The sequence below is a fragment of the Notothenia coriiceps genome, unplaced genomic scaffold (assembly GCF_000735185.1).
Source record: "Notothenia coriiceps isolate Sejong01 unplaced genomic scaffold, NC01 NC01_scaffold00004485, whole genome shotgun sequence".
Classification (NCBI taxonomy): domain Eukaryota; kingdom Metazoa; phylum Chordata; class Actinopteri; order Perciformes; family Nototheniidae; genus Notothenia; species Notothenia coriiceps.
The window spans coordinates 290,023-302,335 of record NW_011337186.1 but is presented as its reverse complement, the minus strand read 5'-3'; the positions used below and the strand labels follow the sequence as shown (position 1 = coordinate 302,335).

The window sequence follows — 12,313 nt, the reverse complement described above, 5'->3', positions numbered from 1 at the left end:
GAATATTCCTGTGTACTATTCATCTTATCTGCATGCATTAAAACACACTCTTACTCAACTCACACACACACACAACACACACACAAACACACACACACACACACACACACACAACACACACACACACACAACACACACCACACACACACCAACCCACACACACACACACCACCCAGTTCACAGTTGGATTCCCTTCTTGCTACAACATTACATCAAGTCACTTCATTCACTTTTGACAACATTTCGTCTTCTGTTTCATACTGTAGAAAAGATTCATATTCAAAAGAAGATAATATGTTCCTCTTAGGCATTAGTGGGAATTGAAAACCTATGAACTATTGAAAAGAGACAATAAGATCAATATTAAGGATTTCTGTTGGATCTTCAATTAAAAAGAAATCACGATCTATTGTTATGCCTATGAACGCAGGTGTGGATTAACCATTCCCATCTCCCCTACAAGTTACATCCCAACAGCCTACTATTAAAACATTTCAAGACATACACAATGAACACAAACAAAGAAGAAAACTCAAACATATAAAACAATAAATTAATGTTTCACACACAAACATCAGAGTTTTCTTTCAACATACATGCATTATCGGAGACGGTTTGGACAACTATTGATAATGAAGCCATAACAAAAACTAACGTAAAATGACAGAAATCCTAAATATAATTGAGCAAGTTTTTATAGATATTTGTTCGAGTTGTACCCCATTTATCAAATACATAATAATCACCATACTTAGCTGTAGTGCTGCTGATACAGCTCACTTCAACCAAACAATAATGGAAAAATAAACTAATTGTCTTTGACGCTTTACCAGTATTAATAGCTTGAATATCAGACCAGGACCCAATAATATGTATGAAAGTTCTCACCTCTACATCAAATATCTGCTGATTCTATCTTATTCTTTCTTCATCCAACACACGGCGTCAACAACCTTATCCTTCATTCAAAGCCACATCCAGTCCTAATCCAAAGTTCAGTCGGGACATCCGCGAAGCTCTCAGCCCTGTCTGCATTCTTTTATAGTTTTTGTTTTATTTTATAAGGTAATGCCCCGTAATTTGCCCTATAGTCTTTGAATGTAATGCTATGATGTTTACAGTATGTGTGTGTCTCCTTGTATTTTGTTGAGTGTGACGCACCGCGACAGTGTCAGGCCATGTTTGTTCAGTTCATGGAAATGTGACAAAACACACGTGTATGCATCAACCAAAATCGATGTGTGAATTTCATCCTTGTACTATTCATCTTATTGCAATGCATTTAAAACACACATTACTCCACTCAACACACACACACACACACACACACACACACAACACACCACACACACACCCACACACACACACACACCACCACACACCACACACACACACACACACACACACACACACACACACACACACACACACACACACACACCACTTGCACTTTAAAGCGCTGCATTTATTGTTACGTACCTACTGTCCATAAATAACTGCTACAAATAAAAAAAAAAATGTTTTATTCCTTCTCTGATGGAAATATATCACATTGAGCATTGAGGTGGGTGTCAGGACACAGAGCCTTGTCTGAACAGCAGGCGTGTGTTTGTGTGTAAGCTGGTAGCATCCCATAAAAGAGTCTCAGGTGTGAAATTAATCAATTACCCCGTGTTCACACTCTTTGATCAGCAATTGCAGCACTAAACAAAAATAATGTCTTCTAAATGTTACAATTGTTTGAATGTTTTATTGTTTACACATGGGTGAGTAAATAGTGATCCTACATTGCATTGACCTGTAGGTGCTGTGTAAAGACAACAGAGTAGCTATAAGCCGAAATGGATGTGTGACGTACATAATGCAGTGTTGTGTTGCACTACAAGGTGAAGCTCAATACTCAATGAGCCATTTTCACTGGAGAAAAATGCCTGAGATCACAGAGAAACCTCATAAGGTAATATGTTGCAAATAGCTCAGGGGTAAAACAGTGAAACACAACAGACCAAAGAGCCACTCACTACTGAGAGTGATGCATTGTTAGGACTGATACTGTGTTTACTACTACATTATGGTATTTAGCTCAAACACATAAAAGCATCTGGGGAAAAAAAATGCTTGAAGCTCTAGCGTTGAATTGATTAAAAACTCCTTGTAAGAACCATGAAGAATTCAACATTTTAAGAAAAATCCAAGTTAGTTACTTCTCCACCACTCATGCACACCAGCGGGCATTCCAAAAGATTTCCATACGTAATACAACTGACAGTACCGTAAGTGCCTGATTCATCATCGGGGCATTAAAGTTGAATGCACCCGAAATGAGAAGGTCAGATTTGCTTAATATAAAATATAATAGGAGCTGTGGAGCATTAAGCGAGACTGGCATTGTACGACAAAAATAGCTGTAATAAATCTGATGTAAATAAATATTAGCAGCAACACATTGAAGTAATGCCCAGATGACGGGTGTAATTTACCTTTTTGGGAAGTTCATCAGCATAGAAATTGAAACTATTCCATTTGTGGTATAATGATCAGATGCATATGACACAAATGAGCTATAAGACTGAAATATGGTAATTGAGTTCTAATAGGACGGGTGTTATATAATCCAGGATAATGAGATGATGTGTGGATACTGTGGGTTCTTTACAGACTGTGCCTGAGCCGTGGCTACATACTGAGACTGTCAGTGAAACTTTAACTTTCTCTTAGGGCAACAGTGTTTCTCGGGGAGTGCAGGTATATTATGTGCGATATAACCTCAGCTTCTTTGCAGATTGAACATGAGTGAGTGAGCGGGAAGGGCGGAGAGAGAGGCCCGTCTGAAGACTATGTCATTAGTTTCAGGGCAGCATCCTTTGAACAAAGCCCAAGGTCAGACTCAAAGAGTAAGGCCCAGCGAAACAGATCAAATCAAAAGCAGGTTTTGCTGTTGGTGTTAATATAGAAGCATTGTTTGAAGTCACTAGAGTATTAAAGCTTGGGGTGAGAACTGACTTAAATTGCTGAAAAGCTGCAGCAGAAATTCTGTTGTCTAAAAAATGAAATAAAGCTCCAAGAAAACACGTTTTTCTCTTTGTGTATACAGGGGAGATTTACTGAAATTAAACCCAGGGAACAGAACATTATAATTTACAACTCTTGGCAAACTAGAAAAAAGCTGTGCAGGAGACTCCATACACAAAATTACTAAATGTTCTGTTCTGTATGCTAATGAATACAACTCAAAGTAATGATGAATTTCAGCATCTGTGGTGATCTATTTAACTACAATCATAATACATCTCAGCTTCCTCCTTGATGGTTTGTTATCTGTCATTCACCATTTTGCGAGCCTTCACAAAAACCAAAGCATGCATTGTTTAACTTCCATAAATACATCCCGAGTTCCCTTTAATTAAAAGAACTGATCATGAGCAGAATTTCAATTTCAAGTTCATGTGCATGGAGCTTTTTTTTCTTGTATTACTCTTAAGTTGAGTCAATAATCATGAGTTTCAGTCAACATATCAATACAGGGGATAAAGCTGCTTTAAATTATGTGAGGATGAGTTTATACGGGAATCCATCATTCATACCAGCTGAATATCAGAGGCACAGTTATATAGGAAGCATCATGCAGTTAGGGGGGTTAGGTCTATCAGGGAAATATGTTATTACTTCATACTTGGCTGTCACAGTCCATTAAATCTCCCTTTCATTCTCTCCAGGGCTTTTTTCAATATGCAATCATTCATTTCAGGTTCAAAACAGCTGGGAGATGTTTGCATCTACAGTGCAAACATATTGTAAGCTGAGATAACATGGAGACACTCGGAAATTACGTGCAGTATTGTGGCAGCTGAGTCGCATTATATTCATCAATCAGAGAGAACCGAATGATTTAACCAGTAACTAACGCCTCTGTAAGCCCTTAGTTATGGTTGATTCTGTCAAGCTTCCTTTTCCTTCATGGCTGTTTACAATGATATTGGTTGCAGATTGACTCCTCAAAAGCTCATTTTGAAAAGGATGGTAATTTGGCTTCCTATTTCAAAGAAGCTACCATAAATACATCAGGCTAAATTCACAACAAATGAATCATTTATAGCTATTTTAGCTGAACCCCACAGAATAATAGTATGCAATGTCCCATGTAAGGATTGGTCAAACAATCTTGGATCACACTTTTCCTCTGTTATTTTGGTTTTGGTCTGTAATTAAACAGTTTAAAAAACAATAACGTAGGGTTGCTCGATTATGGCAAAAATCATAATCTCGATTATTTGGGTCAATAATTGTAATTGCGATTATTAAATGCGATTATTCATTGACTTTGAAAACATCCTTTATTGGGAGAATTTTTTTGTGAACAGTTTGTTTTTAACAGTTGATTACCCTGAACTTTAAGTATGATTCAAGATTCAACTGAAAAACCAGAAGAAAAAAAAACATTATAATAAAAAAAAAAAAAGTAATAAATAATAATAAAAAAATAATCTTTTTATTTCGATTACGTTGTTTTCTTAATCGTTGCAAGCCATAATCGTAATTGCGATTACAATATGATTAATTGAGCAGCCCTACAATAACGCAAATTATTTATAAGAGTTTCAACTTTTTGTGAATACCAATCCTTGACAGGCCTGCTGTGCCTAGTAACGGTTGCTAAGTAACGATTGGACAATTGCTGCTAAGGGGAAAGGGTTAAGCAAATCTGTTTACATGCTGTTTGGCGCCTGCTTCAACCTTATCAGAGCCAAAAATAGAGACCTGCAACTTCCTGGTGCTAAGTCAATAGCTCCCAGTGAGAGCATTAAGATTTCTCACTTCCACAGCAAGAAACCGATATTGCTAGTTTGACCCGACCACCTGCAGCTGAAGCAACTCTCCCCAAAAAGCAACAGTTACAAAAACCTACACCATTATTTTTTAATGAGGTTTTGTTTGATTGTGGGGAGTATGACGTACAAATCAGTCATCCAAAGCAAATCCCCAACAAAATGCTGCTCAATGTGTTTGTTCTTAATGTTTCTGCCCCCAGTGTATTTTATGTTCCCTCTCTACATGCAGTACATCCATCAAGTGAAAGTAAACCACAAAGTGGCCCTGCTGTGAAAAGCAGGGTTACATCTTCATCACTTTATGGCTTCCGGTAAATTTTCCTCATTTAAAGGACCTACTTTTTAACATGGCATCCTGGTCGGTTGCAGCGTATTAATGTCTTTAATGCTTCTGCTGGCTTTCACATCAAACACTTTCATATATTGTTCACAACAAAACACAAAAAATCTCACTCACTTTGGTTTTTAACGTTATTCTATCAATTTAAGTTGTATTTATATCTACAATGGAGGCATAGACATGAAGGGATGAAATGTGCAAGTACATTTAAACCCTTAGACAGATCTACCCGGGAAAGCCGCTAAATAAAGAAACCAGATCTAACAAAGAGCGGCTTTTCATCTATTTAAATAATTCATTGATTATCTTAGTCCATACAGCTCCATCTAATTGATTTAATGTAGTGTTCTCAACCTATTTACAACCATGGAGGTCTTTGGGAGTTTTTTCCCTATCTCAAGAATATAGCTTTTATATAAAACCAATTGAGGGAAAGGCAGACAAAACACCGGAGGGGAAAGGAAGTCCAATAAATGAAAAGGCTTGTGTGCCATTATGACACACTTCAAATAAGCCTCTACTATAGAGACCAGGATATTTATTCTTTAAAATGGACAGTCCGTGCGTGAAGAATCCACGGGGAGATAACATGATTATGTAATTGAATTTTGTATGCAATTTAGAACAAAGATGGTCTCGATATAGCCCTTGTGGCGGCTGCTATTTTGCAAAGTGTGTTTAATAGGAAAATAATCTCATCTGTGAACTATTCATCTTTCATTACCATTTCTGGCTTCATATCAGTGGTAGAGGTGCGCTAACAAGTCTCCTCACTACTGTATGTCTCCAGCCATGATCCTTATGACAGTTAATTTGCTTCAATGGTTATTATAATCTAAGTAACTTTGGCAAATAATTCTCAAAACTGCAAATAAATGCTGCATCAGGTCAATGTATTTAATCAATCTACCATATCTACCGTAATTTTCATCGTATAATAATCTAATCTGTTTGTGTTGACTTTCTAGATCTTTTGATCTATTATTATTACAAGGTCTATTTTCTAGTCCTGTCTGCTTTTGTTGCTTTGGGTTAACACATGTCTCTGTTTGTGTTGAGCCTCTAAACTGCGCCTTCCATCCCCATCCGTTCATTCTCATCTATCCTCTCTAACACAGGCAGATATATATACGACCCTGTCAGGTAGAATGACTCAGAGCCACAGCTTCACTGAATAAGTAATTGAGTAATGAGAACGGCTGATGGCCTGTCATGAAAAGACAAAATATCTCAAATGAGGAGAATGGAAACAGACCTTAAGCGTCTTGGATTGTTTGAAGTGGGGTTGTATAAGGTATCCATCGTCACAGTATTAGTAGATTGTGGTTGGCACACCCCTAGTTTGGATAAATATATTTTCTTTTACCTAAAATACAGATCGGTCCAAATAAATCAATATCAGTTAAGTGCAAGCCACATTAAGAGTATGTTCACCCCTTGACCTTGCCATCTGACAGTCCTTGCCCACAGGGAACTCAAGACGGTCAATACCTAACTGTCTAGACAGTAATGGAAAGGAAACACATGTAGAGTGTTCTTTGCCTTTTTTTTTTACACATGGGGATAAATAAATGCCACAATAGTACTTTTTAAAAGGGTTTCTGTGTGCATGCAATCCATGTGCACATGCATAAATGAGTAAAAGGCCAAGGCCAGTGGGTCACTGTGCACTGAATAGACACAGCCTTAAGGGTTTTGCTGTCCTGTGTGGCAGATATGTCAGCTGGAGCAAGGCTGAGAATGGAAAATGCCCAGCAAGCCCGTCTACTACACTTTAAACTTGACCTCAACATCAGTTAGTGACCAGGGAACACACCGGCTCATTTGTTATGCCTTAACATCTGCCATCGCAATAATCACAAAGTGCAAAGGTGCAGTTGGTCTTGAAAAATACATGTAGCAAAAAGTAAGGCACCTTAGAAATATATCTTAATAAGGAGCTGAGGGAAGTTATCTGAAACAATTCAGTCTATTTGAAAAGATACAAAATAAATTGCACTCCACCTTAGTATTCAAAGCTTAACTGTGATAGTCACCTATTAATCCATGTTTTGCTATGCTTGAGGATGCCACCACTTTCAGCCTAATGAAGTACGCACTTTTTCATTTCGAACCAGTGAGGCATTGCTGCCAAATGCAAATGATTCACCAAACACAAAGCACACCCATTGTTCTCCAGAGACCTATTTAGCATGTTTCTGTGATATCGTACAATATCATTTAAACAAAAGAACAGTGATAAAATGCAGAGAACAAATTGCCAATTATGTTGCCAGTCTGAAGTGGTATTCTGTGGTAAACATATGATGCATGCTCTTGTTTTGGAGAATGTGTTTTTGTTGCATGCCAGACTTAGTTTTCTCGGGAAATTAGATTCTGAAAGATCTATACCACTAATGAGCTTAATGGGTTCTCTTTAAATACACTGAGTAGATCTTCTGAAATACTTATTCTTGATCGTCTGCTACAGGGAGAAAACACCCAGCCAGGTCCTCTAAGTTAGACCCCTTTAAAACTTTCCCTGTCTTTATGAGAGAACAGTTATGGCAGCATCAGTCATCTTCAAGAGTCAAAGTGATGGCAAAGGTTCAGTGATTTGCAGGCGGCAGTGCTACGCTGAGATGGATGGACAAAAGAACCATCCATTGTGAAGTCCATCTTCAAAACTCCAGGGCCATTTTCCTGACTTAATTCACAGTCACCATTAGTGAACGAATCAAGGCAATGGGAGGATTTTCACCTCAGTAAAATTAGCCATTCTGATGGGTCTGCAGTCTGGAGGTCGAGGTGTATGAATGCTCCGAGAAAAGGTTAACTGGATGAGCTGTAGGAAACAAGTTTGATGAGATGGGGTCATGGGGAACTGGAAGCAGAGCCTTATTTAAGCCAGGCCATGATTCCTGGCACTAAATAGTTGTCACCTTCTACCATGACCCTTCACATTTTAACTCTTAACACAACTGGCCCACAGCATACATTTTAACTGACATTATACATACAAATGTAAAGCAAATGTAGGCACATTTTTACAAAAAAATGGCAAAACAAAATGTGCGTTTATTTTAATTATTATGAGTTCATTTGTCAAGACAAGCAGCAGGTGGCACCAAAACTTGAAGACAATTATACCGTTGCAGAAGAAGAGGCCACCACAGGATGGCGTAATAAATTGAGTGGCAATCCATACCTCATTCAGTTTTAAAACATTGTAGAAAATGGTATTGTCTGGTATAACCTAACCTGCTAATACTGCTTTTTTTTGGTAATTGTATTTGCAGGGATTATTATGATTTTTAGTTGCAGCCATCGTTAAGTGTAGGTTTAATAAATTCTTCACACATGTTGCAGTAATGTTAAACTGCTGATCATTTTGTTTCCCTCTTGCTTATCCATTTTGAGAATACATTTGCTCTTTTTTTAATAAAAGTTAATAAAATGCTCTCACCAAATGTGTTGTGCAATATGGTTTCCACATTCTTTAAAATTGCTTTCTGTAATTACTTTTAAGGCCAGCTCATTGTCTGCCACCATTACTGAGAGCCCTTTCTGCATAGCTGTGCATCCTCATGCATCGCCAGGGCAGAAGAAACATATTACTTTGGCAGCGGAGTCCCAGGCTCCAGCTGAGTGTGTTCAAACACTGTGGTATTCAACCATTCCCAGTTGTGATTATGAGTAACTGACTGCCCACATAAATAGGCTGACCTGCCTTTCCCATGCTGTCAGCTGCTCTAAGTGTGGTGCATGTGCATGTCTATCTTATCTGTATACAGCTCCTAAAAACACAAGAGCACATTGAGTCCTTAAAGACAATGGATCACCAGAGTAATGTGAATTATAACCCTGATGTTGATAACTTCATTCACCAAAAGTTTGCATAATCATTGTGAATAATGCTGACTATTTTTGGATGTAAAGATTTTATTTTCTCCAATGTTATCACTCTACCTCTCATGTTGAAGAAAAATGTATTCTCGGATGGCTCCATGCTCCAATGACATTTAATTCAGGGGTTTATGATTTATAAAGATTTGGGGGCATTTCGGTCCTGCACAACAGCCATTGGGAGCAAATATGATGCTGTAAAGTCTTTTAATAGCAGTTGCACAGAAAAGGGCACAGTACAAACCATACGCAGGCTCTGAGAGAGGAGAGGATAATAATAGTAATAGCCAATCAGTTCCTATGGAAACAAACCACATGCCCAAAAAGATGCACAATAACACATGTTCTCCATTAATCCAAAATCAATTCAAACAGCCATATTCCTCAACACAATAGACCACAGGGTCTTGTTCAAATCAAATTGTTGTAATTTCACTGCAAAAACAAAACAATAAAATGTAATTAAAAAAACTATTAAAAAAAGTTTTAATTAAAAAAACACAGAAAAGTACAGTATGACCATACAATTCCCCAAAACTAAAACCTATATAAAGCATATAAAGGACAACAATATAAACGAATTACTAAAATACCTCTACAAGAATGACCATATAGAAGGGGAGTACTAAGTGCCATAAAGTAGCCATATTATGGATATTGATTTTCCAGTTAAGGGAACCAATTTATGCTAAACGGCTTGATAAATGGTGTTCAGACGTACAGAACATGTACAATTGATAAAGTGCATGGATTGTTGACCGGCCACGCCCATGAAATCAATAGATAAATGTACAAAAGTTAGAACCTGATTAACCTCTTTGTGCAAATGAGAGAAAAAATATCTCACCTGCGCAGCCATGAAGGAAAGATCCATCCTGTTGCTCCGTTCAAGCCAAGGCACTCAACGAAAGATGCAAACGTGCGTAGTTGTTTCTATTATTCCCCGATAGAGCATTTGCCTTCTTTCTTTTTTTTTTAACTCGGCATCCACAGTGTTCTGCAAGTTGGCGGACTTCACGTGAGCATGTCGAAGATGCAAATAAGAAAGAAGAAAAAAACGAGAAAGAAGAACCGGGGGAAAATGAGGAGAATGTATCAGAAAGAAGCTGAGCAGACGGATACATGAAGAGATGTAGACGCGCGCGAGACGGCATGAGCGTGAGGCGGGAGGGAGGGAGGGGGGAGGCAGAGGGGGAGCTAGACTGTCACATGTGACGAAGGAGGTGCAAGTCTCTGTCTTTCTCTCTCTCTCTCTCTCTCTCACTCTCTCTCTTTCTCTCTCTCTCTCTCACTCTTTCTTCATTTGTCTATGTATTAGATTTTCATTCACTCTTTTATGCAAAGAAATGTGTCTACAATATTTTCATTGAAATCTCCACTCATTGAGATGTGTATGTGCCTTCAAACCATAGACTATAAATCGGGCTGTTTAGTGATGTTTAGGCTGAATTAGTTCGGGCTTCAAACACACATGTCCATTTGGCCAACTATTGTTTTCTTTCGACTTAGGTCTTTTTTGAAATCTCTTGTTTGATTTCTATTCAAATCTCAGAGCATTTATTTATATTTATGTATTTAGGGAAATCTATACCTGTTTTGTATGACACAACATAGTTAAGAATATATGTAAAGGATAGAAAGTAACACCATTATTTATAACTCATTAGAACGATTTCATTTTGGTTCACATCATCCTTATTGAGTAGACCTATGTCGTTCCCGGCTTCCATCATGAGATCATCAAGGTGGTTAGAAATGTTTGAGCAAAGCCCCTTACTCCCTGTTATAGCCATTTATTATTTATTTTAAAGATTTTATTGATCTATTTGCGTCTTCGTATTATTTTTGTAAGAATCGAACAAAAATATAGGCACATCTGGTTTACTGGATATTCTGTTGGTAGAAAGGCAGATACAGTATAGGGCCAGCATGTACTGGAAAGCTCAAAGGAGCCAAAGTTTGTTTTGTTGTTTTTTTGCTTGCCAATAATAAAACACAGAACTGAGGTTACCTACTGTCACCCCAGTTTCTATGAGTAAATGGCGCAGCCCTCTAAGGCTATTGCTATTGGGTAATCCCCCTGCACACCCGCGCAGCACTGAAACACTTGTAGTCCACGCCCACCCTCAAGGTGGGCCCCGCCCTCGGGCCTCCTTCCGGTATAAATAGGAAGGAGGCCCGGCAATCTGCTCCCATACAAAATAACTTTTCTTCAGCTATTCGTAGAGCCAGTGGGGCCCAGCGCTTAGAGGGCTGCGCCATTTACTCATAGAAGCTGGGGTTACAGTAGGTAACCTCAGTTCTATTTCGTATATGGCTTCGCCCTCTAAGGCTATCTCTATTGGGTTAAGGGCGAAGCATGATGTAGTCTGCGCCCCACTGGGTCCGCCCGGCACTATAAGCACAGACACACCTGCTCAATAACACCCCATGCCTGTTGTGCCATGTGTAATGGCGCATCACCGTCCCTGGAACATAGCAAAACATGCCTATCTTCCCTTACGGGATGAAGGCTGGGAACAATACATACCCAGCCGCTGTGAGAAAGTGGAGACGAAGGTCCCACCTTGCCCAGCGATCATAGAAGGGGAACAGCAGCTCTCTTCGTGTCAGACAGGAGAGTGCCCAGCTGGATCCCTGACGGTCACTCGCTTCCTGCAAGACATCTCCGTACCAAAACATGTCGTCAGAGAAAAAAAAAATGGGAAACCATCCCCTCTCATAAGGAGGGGTAAAAGGGGCTGCTCCCGCGTGCCGAGAGGCAGGGAGAGAGCGCAGCAGCTGCATCGCCCTGACTCACTCACTCTGACAAGACCCCACTCCGTACAGGGGTGTCAGAGAGGACATGGGAGACATCCTCAACCGTACAATTGCACATAAATGACACCAGGAGGGAAGACCAAGATGCAGCAGTTTGCAAATGTCTTCCACTGGACATTCCTCCGTGCAAGCCGTGAGGAGGACATTCCCTCCGGTGGGAGTGCAACATTGAGTCTCCGGGATCCAGCATGAGGAGCATATGCCTGTGACACAGCTTCACACAGCCAGCTGTGACAGCCGTACTGTGTCAGACGAGGCTGCCCGATCGGACAGCGCGCTCTCTTAATGCTACAAACAGCGCTGAGAATGGGCGCAAGGCAGCCGTGCGCCGCCCACTAGCAGGGACAGCGCTGCGCACAGGGACAGAGGAGCATGAGGACGCGGCTCTTCGCGTCCGACCTGTGAGGGAGGGGAATAGAAAGCCATCCAAGGTGATCAC

At 39.6% G+C, this 12,313-nt stretch overlaps 1 protein-coding gene across 1 annotated transcript in view; it reads right to left on the bottom strand.

The window, feature by feature from the left end:
• The window catches only part of LOC104942337 (uncharacterized), a 32,030-nt gene extending 21,839 nt beyond the window's left edge, over window positions 1–10,191 (bottom strand). The window contains exon 1 of the mRNA XM_010767539.1: window positions 9,902–10,191. Coding sequence (XP_010765841.1) covers window positions 9,902–9,928 — 27 coding nt within the window. The 5' untranslated portion in view covers window positions 9,929–10,191. The remainder of the gene's footprint in view (window positions 1–9,901) is intronic.
• Window positions 10,192–12,313: the final 2,122 nt, after the last annotated feature.